Source organism: Silurus aristotelis, assembly GCF_946808225.1.
Source record: "Silurus aristotelis genome assembly, chromosome: 19".
NCBI classification, from domain to species: domain Eukaryota; kingdom Metazoa; phylum Chordata; class Actinopteri; order Siluriformes; family Siluridae; genus Silurus; species Silurus aristotelis.
In genome coordinates, this window is record NC_139592.1 from 12,701,455 (window position 1) to 12,719,291 (window position 17,837).

Genomic DNA, 17,837 nt, shown 5'->3' on the forward strand with positions numbered 1-17,837 from the left:
CTTGTGCCATCTCCTGTCACAGCGCACTCACGTAATTAATCCTGAGTAAAAGTCCGGCATGTCTAAGCATTATGTGTCGCCAGTGTAGTTTTTCCTCTGTTATATCAGTGAACCGTGTAATTCCAGGTTTTTGGCTCAGTAGTCACGGTTTCAGAATTTGATCCATTCCAGCACACCACAGTTTTTCCTTCAGCAAAAGGAATGCTGCAAAATAGAGTGTGATAAACAGATATGAAAGTGGTTTTGGTTTTAGTCAGATCCACTATCGTCGACGATATATTACATAGTGAAGCACAATAATAAACACTGCAAGCGTCGGCCATGAATATGAAGACTGCTCTACAGAGTGTATTCGTTTGGTTTTAATATTTTATTTTTATTTATTCTAGTACATTATGCACACCATGTATTTATTAACAACTCTTTATCATATTCATTACTGTCTAATATTTATATGACTTCTACCAAAGTAGCCCAGTATTTCACAATACCGATAATGGTTTCTGCATTCAATCTATATTTACCAGATGTATAGCAGCAGATGGAGAGATTTATATGCTAATGCGTACATTTTGTCCCTTCTCTGGTCGAGATCCAGAGCTTCTCACAACTTATCGTATTACATATTACATTCACTTTCATAGTATATTCAACTTTGTTCGTTCTTTAATTCAACCACATAACAAACAGCTTGCATATGTCCTTGTGTGATCCTTCACTCAGTCTCTCCCACTCTCTTTCCGAACTTGTTTCATGCTCTGCATTACCATGAGCTCAGCAGGCTTCCTGTTTTCCTGCAGTTCATAACTGTCTCTTAGGACCAAATCAGGAACCTGAATAATGCTCCTGATTCTTTCCCTCACACACACACACAAACCCCTCTGCCTTGAAAGAATAGTGCAGATAGCTCTGGAGGGTTTTGTTGACGTCTGAGGTGTACGCACGGGTATGATGGTCAAGGTTTTTTCTTTCCAAGTTGCAAAACATTACACTGTCCAATAAAACACACCCATGCACAATTTTCACAAAACTCCATGATCTCATTCTTACAGCACCTTTCCACAGTTTTAAGAAAAATTGCTAATTTGGTACACTAGATAACATATGGCATAAAAGACACAATTTCATCATTGGTCACACATACAGGCCACTGACTATATATTGCTAATAATTATTAAGTCTATACAACATGAATTTTTGGGACCATGGTAGTCTCTTGTCAGTTAGTATGAACATTAACTAGACATTTTGCACATTAAAAAGCTTTTCATGCTAACTCAATTCACTTGCTAATCACCGAAGGTGTATAAAACATTATGCTAACATTAAAACACACCCCGTGTACAATTTCATAAAAACTCCATGACCTCATTATCCCAGCATCTTTCTGCAGTTTTACTAAAAAAAAAAAAAAAAACTTGCTAAGAGGGTGCTAGCATAGGGCATAAAAGACAAAATTTCATGACTGGTCACACATACAGGCCACCAACTATATATGCCAGTAATTAAAAAGTCTCTACAATATGATTTTTTAGAACCACAGTATACTGTATATAGTCAGTTAGCACTATTAGTATAAACTTTCTTTTCGGCTTCTCCCGTTAGGGGTCGCCACAGCAGATCCTCCGCACGTTTTGATTTGGCACACGTTTTACGCTGGATGCCCTTCCTAACGCAACCCTCCCCAATTTATCCGGGCTTGGGACCGGCACTAAGAGTGGCTGGTTCCCTGACCGGGAATCGAACCCGGGTCGCAGCGGTGGGAGCGCTGCATCTTAACCACTAGACCACCAGGGGACCACAGTTAGCACTATTAGTATAATAATTAGATATTTAGCTTGTTAAAAAAAACTTCAATTTGTTTGCCAAAAAGTCATTTTGCTAACTCAGTTTACAGTGTGCAGTAATAAACTGTGTGCTCATGTTACACTACATAATTTACAATATAATTAATAATTACAATACTTTTAGGCATTCAATAATAGTAATTCAATAATAGTATATTTGCTTCTATTTTATAATGAGCCCAATTACTGAGTAAAACAGAGAGCATTTAACCCTGAGAGACTTTAAAATACAGTAAATTACGTTCCCTTAATATCTGTACTTTACGTGCTAATTGCACAGATCTTCAGTACAGTTATGAACACTACAAAAGAAAATGGCATCATAACACTGCAAATTGTATGAGCCAAAGCCTGTAGAGACGTTGCCTATTTACAGCATAACATATACAGATAAACCATTAACTAGATAAGGAAGCTAAACTACAGTAGCTAGCCAGATTATGTAATGTTTTTCTTTTTGAAAAACATTACCATGTCAACACCATGAATTTTTATCTTTTTAAATCATTTTTTGAAGAGAATTATTGTTGTTTCCCAGCAGAACATTGCCCAGAGCATCACACTGTTTTGCCCACCTGCATCTTTGTGTTATCGCATTTCCAGGTTAGGCAACACATACACACTGGCCTTTGACATTATGTAAAAGAATATGTACGTTATCAGGCTACTTTCATTTGCCACATGGTTCAGTTCTAAACTCACATGCCTATTGTAGCAACTTTCATAGAACAGCATGGGTATTCTGAGCAGTTGGTGGTTACACAACCCTCTTTCTCCAATCAGGTCAGACAGGCTAGCCTTTGCTCCCGACATCCATTAATTACCTACAACCACTTACAGCCATGCTACAGCTTCACCATTTGGCCTTTCTTGCAGTGTTTGGTAGGTGTTTACCGCTGCATACCGGGATCACCACACAAGACCTGATCCTTTGGAAATGTTTTACCCATCAATACATCACAATTTGGACCAAAGTCGAAGTAACTCAGATCCCTTAGGCATGCTTAATTTTCCTGCTTCTAAAACATCTACTTCAAGACCGGGCTGTTTACTTGCTGCTTAATATAATACACCACTTTACAACTAAGTGGTGTGATATTTTATTCACTTTATTTACAGGTATTAACTTCACCTGTCAGTGTTTGTAATGTTTTGTCTTATTAGTGTATATTACTACTTCAACCTATATGAAACACCCAGAATACTGTGTAGTAAGCTAGTTAAGCTCAGTATGTAGCTAGCAGTGTTTACTCAAGTATTTCCATTTGGTGAGACTTAAACTTCACTACATTTTAAAGTCAAAGTTAAATATCTTAATTTGTACTCAACTACATATGGAAAAGTCAGTCGTTTATTTATGAGTGAATAAAAACATAATTGGTCAAACACACCAATCAGGGAAGAGCGTGTGCTTTGTGTTTTTAACTTGTTTTGATTGGTGCTTGGTGGTATCTACTTAGCACAAACATACAGTTCAGCATCAGTTTAGCAGCAAGCAGAACATTTTAAGATTAATAAATGATTAAAGAAACTCCTGACTAACTTGTCAAAACACCTGTGGTCTTATTTGTGAGATTTTCTTTTTTTTATATTAATCAGTGTTTGACCCATGAATATAATTTTATTAATAGATTTGTGTGCTTAGAGTAACACTTGAGTCTTTTCACCTAAACTGAGTTGATTAAGCAAGTGACTTGTGACAAAAATGATAACAGGACATTATAGCTATAATAAATCTTAGTATTTTGAAAACTTAAGTAGATTTGAAGGCTAATATTGTTGTACCTTTATTTAAGTGAAAGTTTAAAGGGAGTACTTTTACTAAAGTAATATTTTACCTAGTGTATCTACATGGTTTGTATACTTTGTCCACCACTGGTAGCTAGGAACATGTATTGTATGTATAAATTACCACTAGTTATCTAGCTGGCTAACATCATTGTTCACAAAATTATTCCTCACATATAGAACAATTTTGCATAAATGTACATGTAAGTAATCTATAGGAAACAGTTTTCCACCAGATTTATTCACTCGTATTTGAATAATTTTTAACTAAAACTAAAGTAAAAGATTTATTCTACCCCTGCTAATAAAAACATAACAAAATGTATTGGTTGTGGTACAGATGTTTTTAGATCAGTTTAGCATCACAGCTGTGCTACTATAATTGAAGGTATATTGCTAACACAGAGATTTTTGTCAATGTCCCAGAGTAAAAATACACAATTTATGTGTGCTGATAAAAAATATGTTTGTTTACAAACTTTACATAAGATAGGTCTGGGAAAAAACTTGTTGAAGGAAGAATAAATTAAAATAATGCCTGGGACAGATGGAGAGGTGGATATGAGTCAACATTGCTTTAGAGGAGGTTCGACTTAAGGAGCATGCTTGCTCTGTTAGCTTCATTATCAAAGAGAACTGTGAGCTAAAGAAGGCTGAATCATAAGATGCTTGACAGAAATCTGAAATATGAGACCAAAAGAGAAAAAAAAGTTAAGATTTAGCAGATGGGATCAGAAGCAAAGGAGAATACTGTATATGGGATTATACAATAGTGGAAATTACGTGTGATCCATTGATAGGATTTCAGACAGAGAGGCATTACTAGAGGATATACTATTAGGTTTTAGGCTCATCAGTAACTGCAATCCACATGCTCTTCAGTAATCATGTCACATGTCACTGTTAATGAGCAGATGTATTCAAGTCTCACCTCACAACTCAAAGTTGTCAAATGTTTGTCTTTTGTTTTTCTTTTTTTTCAATTCAATTAAATGTTATTTGTATAAGCACTTTTTCCAATGGACATCACAAAGCAGCTGTACAGAATTAAATTATATTTTTATTGTCAGACATTTGTTTCTATAAAAAGCAAGCTAGTGGTGACAGTGGCAAGTAGAAACCATCTAAAATGGTATAAGGTACAAGGAAGAAACCTTGAGAGAAACCAGACTTAACAGGAAACCCATCCTCATCTAGGTTAAACCAAATATCTCTTTATTTTAGTTCCATTGTTGTTGGTGTTTATTGGTGGACAATTAAATGTGAAGCTATTCATGGCAGTTGCAGCCCTAATCCATGATAATCCATCCACATGGTTCTTAAATATATCCCAAAAAATGAAACTCATAGATCTTTAGACTCTTCATGTGGAGCCATTCTCATCTGTTATAAGTTTCCAAGAAGAAACTTGCAACTCCATCCAAGTTTGTAGAAAACTGCATCCAAAGTCAGGATGAAAAAAGGGCAGGATCACTGATAACAGACAATTGCTCACAATATGGTTTGCTTGTCCCAAAGTACTTCATTTGTTGAAAATTGTTGCACAATTGCACTATAAATATCTGCACTTTAAATGTCTGTTCCACTTAATTACATTTTAATCATCTTAATTCAATTGCGACCAGCAATTTATTCAAATCTTAAAAAAAAAAAAAGGAGGTATTTTCAATAAAATTGTTCACAATCAGCATCATTGTACCCAGTTCAGGTCCAAGGTCTATGCGTGTATTCCATGTGCTGGTATGGGTGTTGGCTATATGTCTCTAGATGTGAATGAGTGTAGAATGTGTATAAATATGCATATGTATGGAACTCTGTGATGGGCATCCAGGAATGCATCCAGCATAATTTATTCTGACAGGAGAGGTCAGAAGATTTGTGTGATTGTCAAAATTTGAGCTCCTAAAATGATGACATTGTTTCTTAATATTTTAAGCCTAAGTTTAAGATAAAGGTTAACCCTTAGAATTGCTAGAGATAACATGTTACCCAAAGCACCCCACATAAACACTGAGGGACAATGCCATTCAGTTTAAAAGTGTGAAACACTGTAATTATTGTGTGTGAAGAAGGAAGCAACTGGAAAAACAAGAGGATAGGAAGTGTGTGTAATCACACTCACACAGGCACTCATGCACACAAACAGTCTTGCAGGTGGAGATTTAATCAGATCCTAGTCAGTCCCCCTATTCGGTCCTCAAAATAGTCACAATTATAGTGAGATGTCTCATGAAAGGCAAAGAATTTCACCTCCATTTTAGTTCCTTTGAATAATAAATCTGCCACATGTACATTTAAATGATAATAGTATTCCAATAACTATTGTTTATGTACAATTATATATGTAATAATGCAAAACCTTAATAGGACTGCATGTATTTTATGGTGTTATTTTGTTATTTTGTTAATTGTACAACACATTTAGTCATTTTAATCATTATGACTTAGCTGTGTATAGAGTTTGTAACCAGCCTGCTTTTGTCCTTTGAGTCTGGAAAGCTCTCAATCCAGTGTGATGTTAATTGAATAAAGATGTCAGTTAGTGCATATAATGTATTGTTTTGATTTGTTACAGATTGATTCTGAGTTGTATTAAAATCGTAACCAACTTAGGAACATACAAATTTTTTTAAATATGTTTAGGAGTTTTAATGGTTGACATCTTGTTAAAAAAAACCATTTGCTAGATATTATTATCATAGTCCAAGTGTATCTAAATTTCTTTTGAGTGAACAATTTAGACAATTCTTTGGGACAATTCTTTGGGACAATTTATAAAAGGTCAGTGTGGGTCCATTTATGCAATTTTTGCTCATGTCCCTTTCGGACCATTAATGGAATTATTTATAGTGTTAATACGGGACCATTCATTCAATTCTTTAGGGTGTCCATGTGGGACCAACTATGGGATCATTTAATGTGTCTACGTGGAATCATCCTATGACCATTTTTGGAATTCTTAAGGGTCTTGATGTGGGGACCATTTATAGAATTGTTTTAGGGTTTCCATGGAGCCCATGCCCAGCTTCAGCAAGTGATTCATGTGCAGGAAGTTCCATCATGATAGGTCAGGCAGGTCATAAATGCTCTATGACAGGATCAAGCACTGAGCAGCAGGTGTACATGTATAGCCTGCCAAAAATAGAAACAACTTAAACAGATTATCTGGTATTTTCTTGTCCTTCAGTGGTTTAGAGTGCAGATTGTGATCAGAGTGCTAGCAGTCAGGTTGAGTTTTGACAGCATAACTAAAAAGGAGGGCCAGAAGGAAACAGGCATGAGGGCACCCAGGGACAAAAAACAACAAACTTGACTGAATGGGTGAGAGTGGGAGGTGACGGCATCTACTGGCATAAACAAAGCTCTCAGTGGGATTATCAGAATAAATAGAAAGTCTCCAGCAATTACTGCTTTTTTTACTAGAAAAAAAAAGTTGCAACCATGCAAATTTCTGAAGAGTTGGCCTGTCTACACTAAAGTGTAGAACTTTGATTTAGTGAACACTTTAGGGGCTGTGTTCATTATGATAATGAACTGAGCTGGAAGGCTAGCTTCAAACAAAGTCTATTAATTCCCTGATCGATTATTTTCTCATTACCAATAAGTGCTCAAAATCTTATTTAGCAGTCCTAGCTTCAGCTCAAAGATGCTGGTTAAGCATTTTATATGAGCAAATTTTCTTTTAATTAAATTACTAAAGCAAACTTGGTAAGATTTGCTGCATTTTTGTTTAGCACTGTAATCAGACATAGTCTTAATATGGTGCAATCAAAGTGAACTGAGTAAAGATAGAAAAGCAGATGGTCAGTTTAACCTGTTTGTCTTTTGCCTGGCCTTGGTTCTCACCCTTGCTCTGAATTGTCATATACTGTATATACTCTGCTTATTCTTAAGCCATAATCTATATTATATCACACATGGCACAGACTTGTGATGCTCAAATGGCCATTTTATGCTTTCAGCTGAGAATAGAGTTTAGTGTGGGCACTTAGGTCTAAAGCTCCAGAGCTCCAGGTGCAGCAAGCTGTGATCTGACACCTGTATTCTGACACCTTTCTATCATAGTTAGTTGTAATTGTTTATAGCAAATTGTATTACAGTGTCAGTTTTGTGGGATCGACCAGATGAGCCTTTGATCCTTGTGTGTATAAGTGACCCTGTTGCCATTTCAACAGTCCTTCATCCTTAGCTCACAACTGGTAGGGTCTAACCATAACATACCGGAAACACCACACATGACCTGACGTTTTGGATATGCATTGACAAAGTCTTTATACTTGTCCATTTTGGTTTTAACACATTAGTGTTGAGACTGTATTCTTCACTTTCTGCCGAATATATCCAAATTCTTGACAGGTGTCATTATAAAAAAGATAATCAGTGTTATTCCCTCCTCATTGTCAGTGGTTTTAATTTTTATGACTAAATTGTGTGCATGGACTACTATTTTGACATAATATTTAGAACAGTAATATGCAAATAAAAGACATAGACACATAAAGACATTCATAAAAGATATATTTGTACTAAACCTTTTATTTGCCATTTTGAGTCACAATTTGTGTAAAAAGAATTGTCTCTCAGCCTGCCCAAATAAAACAGAAGTTACCCAAGTAGTCCTTAAAATATATTGAACAGAAATATGTAACTTCATGACTTTACGAAAATAGAAATATCAGAAATATCTTCGAAATGAACCTCATTTAGCACAAGTTTGTGAAAGTAGTAGTTTATGGTCATAAGCCACAAAATGGTTGCTGGCTAAAGTGAAGTTGTTTTGCTGGCCACACACTGTCACTGAATGAACAAATCTTCCCATGTTGCTCAAAGGCTGGAGAGCAGAAAATGAGGGGTGACTAGGGGAAAAAAGTAATAGGAAATGTTTGGCTTTCCATCAGAAACACGAAAATGTTTTGATCTGCCAGACTGAGTGTGGCTAGTGGACTTGAGAGCAAATCTCGCCCCCTCACCCACATTCTCATTTTCATTTTTTGGAAGGAACTTTTCAGCAAGTAATTTCTTTCACCTTTCAAATGCAAAAAAAATGGGATACACTGATAAACAACATGTGGAGGGAAAAAAAAGAACAAAGTGAAGGAGATGAAGAAGGAACTTTGATAAACGATGCAACTTCATACAGTGAAAGTGTTCAGATTGCAGGGATTCTAAAAAAAAAAGGTGAAAAAGCTGAAGTATTATACAGACTTTTCTCAAAAATTGTTGCCTTTATTCCAGGTCATTTTTATTCATTTAGTCTTATAACTTTTTTCAATACTTACTAATATTTTCCTTCTCTTGCCTTCTTTTAGCTCCTTCATTCTCTGTGTCCTTTTCTGTCCATCTTTCTCTCATTCTCTCTCCACCCCCTGGTTTTTGGCTCTTCTCCACTTGCCGCACTGTTGTGGCCTCTCTGACTGTTTCTCTCCCAGAGAAAACCACTTAATGCAAACAGAAGATTTTTGTCCTTAGTTTGCAACGTGCAGTCGCATTTCTTCGGAAACGGACTTAAAAAAAAAATGGCGATAAATCAACGATTAAATATTACTGCTCTTATATTCCAGACAGCAATAAAAAAATGCATCACTCATCAAAGGCATAGAGTTGTTTTTTGTAATTACATGGATGGCCATTAAATGGCAGTACAAGAAAGGAGAAAAAAAACCCTCCAAAACACTCACACAGCCATGGTGGATGTTTCACAACGCCTGCATGGCACCAGTGGCTTCGGAGACTCTGGGTCCTGGGAAAATGATGTGTGTACTGTATGTGTCTGTGTGGGTGAGTGTGTGGTTGTCACTGGTCTGGAAGGCTGTCTTTAAGCAAAGTCCAGTAGTGGCCAAGTGTATGAGATGACAAGACAAGAGTATTAATCTCTCTGTCTCGGTGTGTATGCATGTGCATGTGGGTGATCTGTGATTCTTGGGGCCAAGTCCTGGTCACTTATGCACAGCAAGGCACAATTATATGTTGGAGAAGAAGAAAAATGGAAATCTGAGAATTGTGCGAAAGGGGGAAAAAAATAGCCTCAAAAATGAGCAACAACAAAAACACCCAAAACAACCCCCCAAAAAAGAAATGAGCATTTATGAGGGTTGGTTCTGTCTGCTGGCTCACTTGCAGATCTTTAGCAAGGCGTCGCTTCGGGTCAACAGCCCGGCTCCCAGACTCTGCACTGGCAATTATGGCACTGTCATGGAAACTACATTAAACCAAGGAGAAAACGACCCCTCATGACTTCCAAGATTATTCTCAGGACTCCGTTTAAGTTGGGCTGCAGTTCAATCCACAAATTTGTTTGCTTCGAAAACAATGGAATGTGTATAGGGAATATATAGCAACTAATGTATCATACAGAATCTCCGCTATATTTCTAAATGATACACAACTGCCAAATCATACAAAAAGTGCATTTGCCTTGATGTGCTTCCTCTACATGTTTCAAAATGAGATCACAAGTTTGAATCCTAGTGATGCTGCAGCTGTTTGTAACTAAGAGTCATGGAAGCAAAACTCTTCTCGAATTTGGGGAATGTTTCAATCTTCTAGTGCCATTTGTAACGTTTGAGATAAAGCTGTAACTTTAAATGTAAGACACAGGAAAGTCTTCAGGATGTGTTAGACTCTAATAAAAGCACCGGCAATCATGCTGTGAGCTCATTTCACTGACCCTTGACCTTTGCTCTAGGTAGCTGAAAAAGGCTCGGCAAAGGGGTTTTACCATAGCAGAAAGGAGTTTCCTCTGTACACACACACACACACACACACACACACACACACACACACACACACACACACACACACACACACACACGTATACATGCTTTTACATTCATCCACATTCCCCTTGCCCTGCCGCATACACAGGAAGGGGAAGTAGAGCTACTTCCTGTCAAAGAGGGGAAGAGTGAGGGTACGGATGGTGGTCAAACGTCCTGATAAGGAGAAGAAGGGAAGAAAAAAGAAAGAGAGAAAGAAAGATAGAGAGAGGGGAAAAACACACAGATGACCTCATGCTTTAAGTTTGCTGGATAGGGTTTTGGGGAGAGTCCACAGTCCAGTTTGATGGAAAAGCTGAAACTCTCAGGTCAGGACATGTGCGCGCACACACACACACACACACACACACACACACACACACACACACACACACACACACACACACACACACACACACACACACACACACACACACACACTTAGCTGCAATAACAAAGCATTCAAATATGGCAGGATCTGCAACCCTACACACCTAATGTCAAAGGAACACATACTCACCCTCAAATGCACACACAGGTATTCTGACAGACTGTTAGTGCCAAACGCTGCATAGCGCAGAATCTCTCCCACAGTACCCTTGTGCTAAATTCTCCCTACTTTCTTTTTCTGTGAGAAAACTCAAATGTGAAAAGTCAGTCCACCTGCAATGGCAAGTGATAAGTGCTACTCACAACATAATAATACTACATTCAATGATTTCTGAGTTCCCTTATTGATTAGGATGTGCAACGGCTTTTATAAACCAACAATCTCACACATGCTTATTGAGAAGGCAGATGGAATGAACGTAAAGATGTAATCTCTCTCTCTCTCTCTCTCTCTCTCTCTCTCTCTCTCTCTCTCTCTATATATATATATATATATATATATATATATATATATATATATATATATATATATATATATATATATATATATATATGCCTTTGAAACCAGGTACAAACGATGTTTTTGTGTTACAGCCAAGTTAGAAAGCAAAAGAAAAAAGCTTTATTGTCAGTTTCATTCAAATAAATCTGCAAATGGATCACTTATACATTCATGAACCCACAGCTGGCCAATAAACATTTAAACAGTGAAAGAGATTGCAACATGACAGAAAATCTACTAGCTGCCACATATGCTGATTTTCCCTCAGTGCATGTGCTAGAACTGTATTTTATTTCAGAGGTAACAGCTTTTTGTAGCCTGCATCTCCCCAAAACATCAAAGCTTTCACAGTATTTTGGTGATCTTGATTTGGGTTTGAAAAAACCAATCAACTTGGATGATGTTATTCTCTCCTGTTGGACAGACAAAGCACCTTTCTTCCCTTTAACATCCTTCCCCTGGAGTGAAAACACACACACACACACACACACACACACACACACACACACACACACACACACACACACACACACACACACACACACAAACACACACACACACAGATAATGATCCAGCTATCCAAACTTCCCAGTTTTCCACAGGATCTTCCTCTGTTTAGATATTTTCTAATTTTATATTAATTGCTGGGTGATTTTTTTTCTTATCAGATGAACCTACTCATGCTTGAAAACATTGAAAGCACTCACTCATCAACCTTTCTTGTATTTCATTCACCCTTTACAAAAACATTTTTTTTTGTGTACATCCATATGTGTGCAAATCCAAACACAAGAATTGTTCGTAACTAAACAAATATATGTAGTACACAAACAACAACATAAAAATAAAATGTAATTAAGAACTATTGAGAGCATCTTTAATTTTTCCCTTTTTCAAACGCATACTTTTAAAGGGTTGTTTGGTTATATCTCAGGATTGTTTAGATTCTTCGTATATAAGTCAAAAGTGGATCTAACTTTTTGTTCTCAGTCAGAACCATTTTTTTTGATTTGAACACGAAATTGAACATGAATTTGAACACCAAATTCATGTTGTGGTGATCAAAAAATCAGACAGGGAGAGAATGAAGAGGGGTTGAAAATAAAAGAAAGCTGTTAAACATTACACTTATTCTTTTTCTCACTGTCTCATAAAGGACAACTGTCACTACAGACATTTCTAGTCCTTCAGGCTATTTAGATATTGCAAAATGCAAGAACAAAAAAACCCCAACACAATAATAATTCACGCAAGCCATTCGTTTTAAGCCTTTATTTTTGTAAAAAATACTCAGTGAAAATGTGTCGATGTGCAATACAAATGTATTTATTTTTAAGAACAAAAGTTTTGAAATGAAAAAAAAAAAAAAGTTCACATGTATAAAATCAAAATCCTCTTTAGTGTGGGAAAACGATTCTATGGAACACAATTGTATGTTTCCAATTACATCTTTTGATTGAATGGCTGAGAGACTTTTTTTTTATTGAAAACACTTCTATTTGAAGATAATTACTACCAAAAGCTGGAAAGATATTACTAACTCAAAGTCTCTCAACTGCTGACTCAGAGGATTACACAATACATTTACTGAGGATTAATAAAATACATATATACATACATACACATACATACTAAATGACCTTTTCCAGTCATATGGCAAGAAAAGACTCAATAAATTACAGTCTTCAAGAGATCCAAATTCCAGAGATGATTTTGTGGTCTCTTTCATGAACACGGCTTTCCTTGCTTGAGAAGACATCAAGTGCAGAATTTAAGGAGTGGTTTCTCATACAGTTCAAAACATTCTGACCCAGTGCAAAACATAATATATTTCTTTTAAACAATTATATAAAAGAAAGATTGCAAAAAAAATACAAAACACTCTGAGAAAATGAAAGAAACATTCACATTCTTAGTGTCCCTGCTTTTGGAGCCTCAATTTGATCGCTGTGAATACTGTAGATGAATGTAGTCTGCTAAACTTTTGACAAACTGATTGTGGAAATATACATCATAAAGCCTGTAAAAAAAAAAAAAAAAAAAGTGGTGCAAAATAAAACATCTTTCTGTAGTCTGGAATGTACACGTATTCTTCCGCAATTTCTAAAAAACCCAAAAATAAAACAAATACAAAAACAAACTATTCAATTTCTTTATCAATATTTGAAACAAGTCAATTAAAAAAGCAAAACATGTCAAATGTAATTAGCAAATTAAACAAATATTGATAATCTTGCAAAAAACAAAACATAATTTACACCTGATTTTAGAACTAGCATTTGCTAGAGGATAATGTCCAGTTTATCCAGTTATACAGGTGCTGTAGTAAACAGCATTGCTGGCATCAGACAGGGCTGATATGAGTGGGCTGCTTTCTTCACAAGCAGTGCTTCTGTTTACTCGAGTCCTGCTGGCACTCAAATACTGCTCAAATTCATGATGGTCCACTTCGCTCCAGAAATCTTCCGAAGGTCCTAGGTCGTTATTGTCCAGGGAGGGTGTTGGAATTGGTGGAGGAGCAGGAACAGGGGTGGATGATTCTGGAGGGGGAGAAAGTTGGCCAAGTTGAGTGGTGAAGGGCTGTTGTGGGGTGTTTCCATAAATCTGACCATAGTAAACACACTGAAGTGGAACACTAGAGGGATGTGAAACTTTATGCTGTTCTGGCATGCTTAAACTAGAATGCGAAGGAAAGAGATTGTGACAGTTCGTAGATTCTGATGATTTCTCTTGCATGGAACGGCAACCTGGTGCGGGTTTCTGGTTAAGGTGGGGGTGGTGGAGAGAGTGGAGATTCGGGTTAAGGTGGTTAACATGGTGGCTTTGGCTTTGCTGTTGATGCTGATGATAGTTGACCCAAGGTGCCAAGCTCACATCATCCTGCATGTGAGGGGGAAAGAAGACAGAGTCTCCTCCGCCCTCCTCCAGGACATCCAGAGGAGACATCTCTGGCGTAGGAAGGCCATAGATCTCCAGATCCTGTGAACCAGATCCAGGGTGAAGCTCTCGGAAGTGACCCAAAGAAGGAAGAAGGTGGTGAGGATGAGGGTGCTGGGGGTATCCATCTCCACTCCCCGAGCAACCTCCTAGACCATGGAGAAGCAGGCCAGGCTCCACTCGCTTCATCTTTTTGGGCTGCTTTTTGCGTCGTGGACGGTATTTGTAGTTGGGATGATCTTGAAGATGTTGCAGCCGAAGACGTTCGGCTTCCTCTACAAAGGGCCGCTTGTCTAGCGTGCTTAAAGCCTTCCAAGATTGGCCTAAAAATACATAACATACATGCTATTACATTTCTGTTAACATTATTTACTGCTTCACATTCATTTGAGAATTAATTTGTATAATTTAAATATATCGTGTATTGTAGCAGTTAGTACTGGAATGACACCTGAAGTTAATTAAAGTTTACATTAAATGCAAATAAGAACTCAAACTAAAGTTAAAATTTTTCCGTATACTTTGGTTATCGCCACTTTAGATTATGAATTGAAAAAGATTCTGCGTATTAAATCAAACTGCTACATTGTGTTTGTTGTAAAGTAATGGCTTCAGCAATAATTCAATAATAGCAGAATGCCTTAACAATATGACCCCTTAAATGGCAAATGCTTCTACTCAGTGATTGTAGAATTATTAATGGGTCAGTACCTACAGACAATTAGCAGCTTGTGGTCTCAGGACTGTCTGCTGAAAACTGGCCTATTTACTAACAGGACATTTAATGTTTTTCGAAACAAGGACAACATTTTGGATACTTGGAGTTTGGCGATATTCAAATATTGCACAACATGTGCAACGCATTACTGTGGTCATTTTCTTGTTTCTTGTTTCTAGAATGTAAGGTATTTCAACATATTTACAAACTTTCAATCGTGTGTAACTATCCAAACTTCTGAGCACATGCACAAACACATGTAATGAAAATAGACCTCAAAAGACCACAGAGACTGTCAGAGCATAATCAACCTACTCCATATGACAGTCCTAAACTGTGTGTGTGGAGCTTTAAAAAAATGTTTTCGTTTTTTAAAAGGGGCTTTATGCAAAGATTATATTAAGAAATAACAATAATGTTTGCGAAATGCCTATAAATATATTGAATTTGAAAGGATGTTGTAGAATCATAAATAGAAATAGGAATTTGATATTTAGAAAAGCTGCTAAATTGAATCAAGCTTTAGAAAGTTAATGTCAGAGTTCCACAATTTTAAATGAAATTGGATCCCAAAGTTTTAATAACCCACAGTAACTTGTATGTGGCCTACATGTATAAAAATATAAAGGTATTTTACATGTATAAATATGTAAAAATCAGGTTGAGAAGTCTTACCCAGCATCTTGCTCAGCACAGCATTGTGCAGATCTGGATTCTGCAATGCCAGCCGCTTGCGTTCATCCTTAGCCCACACCATAAAGGCATTCATGGGCCTGCGGATCCTCGGCTCAGCCCCACACTTTCCCTTGCTTGCTTGGCTTGAATCCGGGCTTCCTGATCTCCTCTCCTTCACTCCACCACCTGCTTCATGATCAAACCTGCGGCTGCGCTCAGGACCTATTGGGCTGGAAGATGACGAAGCGACCCATGCTCCACACTCCAAAACCTGGCTGGGCTGAGTGCTGGCCTCTGGACAATAACTAGACTCAGATATATTCATTCCAGCAAAGACCACCTTATGATGATAATGACACAAAGTTTGCTTAATTAAAGCCAAGAGCTGTCACTTTCTTTTCTGGTTGTTTGTAAAAAAAATTAAGACCAGAAGAACAGAAATAAAAAAACAACAAGCATCAAAGCAGGAATGTTAGTCTGATGTTGGTTGAGAAGAAAAATAAATTCCCAAAGATGGATACCAGTGCTCAGTAGTTTCTGCTGTCCAAACAGGCTGAGTTTATTCAGCTCCAAATTTAAATGTTGTAGTGAGGTTTGATGACCCTGTGTTGTAGATATATAAGTGACCTTATCCAATCAGATGGCTGGTTGACACAGGACGTCCCGCCCCCCCTCTCACCACTACCTCCCCAGCAGCCTCCATAGACACAGAGATGTAATCTGAGAAGGCCATTGTTTTACTCTAGTACAGAGTCGACACTCACATACACACTCATACACCCACACTAAATCTCTCACGCGTGCACACAAAGACACACTCACAGACACTCAGTCCCTGCAGGGATCCAAGTACAGGGTTGTGGTTTAGTAGGGGACCACAGAGAAAGTCATGCTCATTAGTGTTAATCCTAATGAGGAAAGCAAACGTTGCTGATCTAAAAAAATAAACAAAATTTGCTCAGACATGATCCAACGCAAACTGTTGTCTGCTGCATAGTAACATGATTGTTTTCATTTGAAATATAATGATCTTTATATGATATGTCTTTCTGAGCTTTTCGTTTATTTTTTATCTTACTGTATTCACTCTCTATGACCTAACTTTCAGAGACAAAGTCTTGTGATAATACAAACAAAGCACATGGTTAACTCTACCCAAACACAAATTAAAATAATGATAAAATCAATCATAATATTCAAAAGTGCATTCAAATAATAATAAAAAAACAATCTTCACATGCTTAGTACCATTAGCATAATGAAAAGCTAAGCCCTTCAGGGGGTTGTGTTCACAAATGAGCTAATTACATTCACAGGCCTCTGCTCTACTCTTTCTGTTACACCATTAAAATATGTTTTGTTGGTATTTTTATTTAACAAATGCCAAACAATCATTATCCACTTGTTAACTGCATAAATTAACACAAGAATAAGTGTGTAATTGAACTGATTTTTCTCTGGGGAAAATAACAATGATAACTGATGATGAATTAATTAGATGACAATATTAATATTAATTCATTGTGCCTGATAGTGTAAGTTTTGGGTAGTTCTAAAGATATGTGAAGCCAGAAACAGGACGGTTTGATGTGGGTGGCAGGGGTATAGGCTGAATCAGTAATAATAATAATAATAATAATAATAATAATAATAATAATAATAATAATAATAATAATAATAAAGCAGGAAGAATTGCTCTGGTGAAGTGTTTCTTTCTAGTGATCATGATCAGTTGATGTGAAATATTACAGTGTAGTAGTTCTTGACTTGTGTATGCATCACACTGCTGTCTCTTAATTGACTGTTTGAAAAACTGCAAAATGTGCTGGACTACAAGTGTTTGCATCTTATATTCATGCATTTATCTAAAACCTTCGAATCTTTGGTGTATAGCAAAAGCAATACTTTTGGAGGATACTATATGCTCAACAACAGCAACACCTCTAGACCTGCACATTCCTGTAATTATCCAATCAGTCAATCATGTGGCAGCAGTGTGATTTATAAGTCAACAGGTCAAGCGCTTCAGTTAATGTTCACATCAAATGTCAGAATGGGGGAAAATCTGATCTCAGTAACTTTGACCATGGGATGGTTGTTGGTGCCAGATGGGCTGGTTAAGGAAAACTTCAGAAATTGCTGCTCCTGTGAGTTTCACACACAACAGTCCTTAGACTTTATACGGAAATGTGTGGAGGAAAAAAAACTATCTGCAGTTCTGTGGT

General features: G+C 37.0%; 1 protein-coding gene across 1 annotated transcript; it reads right to left on the reverse strand.

Moving 5' to 3' along the window:
- Positions 1-12,542: 12,542 nt before the first annotated feature.
- sox18 (SRY-box transcription factor 18) lies at positions 12,543-16,202 on the reverse strand. Its single transcript, XM_083520735.1, has 2 exons — positions 15,613-16,202; positions 12,543-14,542 (listed from the first exon to the last, which is right to left on the reverse strand). Exons 1-2 carry the CDS (start codon positions 15,935-15,937, stop codon positions 13,584-13,586), a joined length of 1,284 nt encoding a protein of 427 aa, XP_083376861.1. The 5' UTR covers positions 15,938-16,202; the 3' UTR covers positions 12,543-13,583.
- Between the last annotated feature and the right edge of the window lie 1,635 nt (positions 16,203-17,837).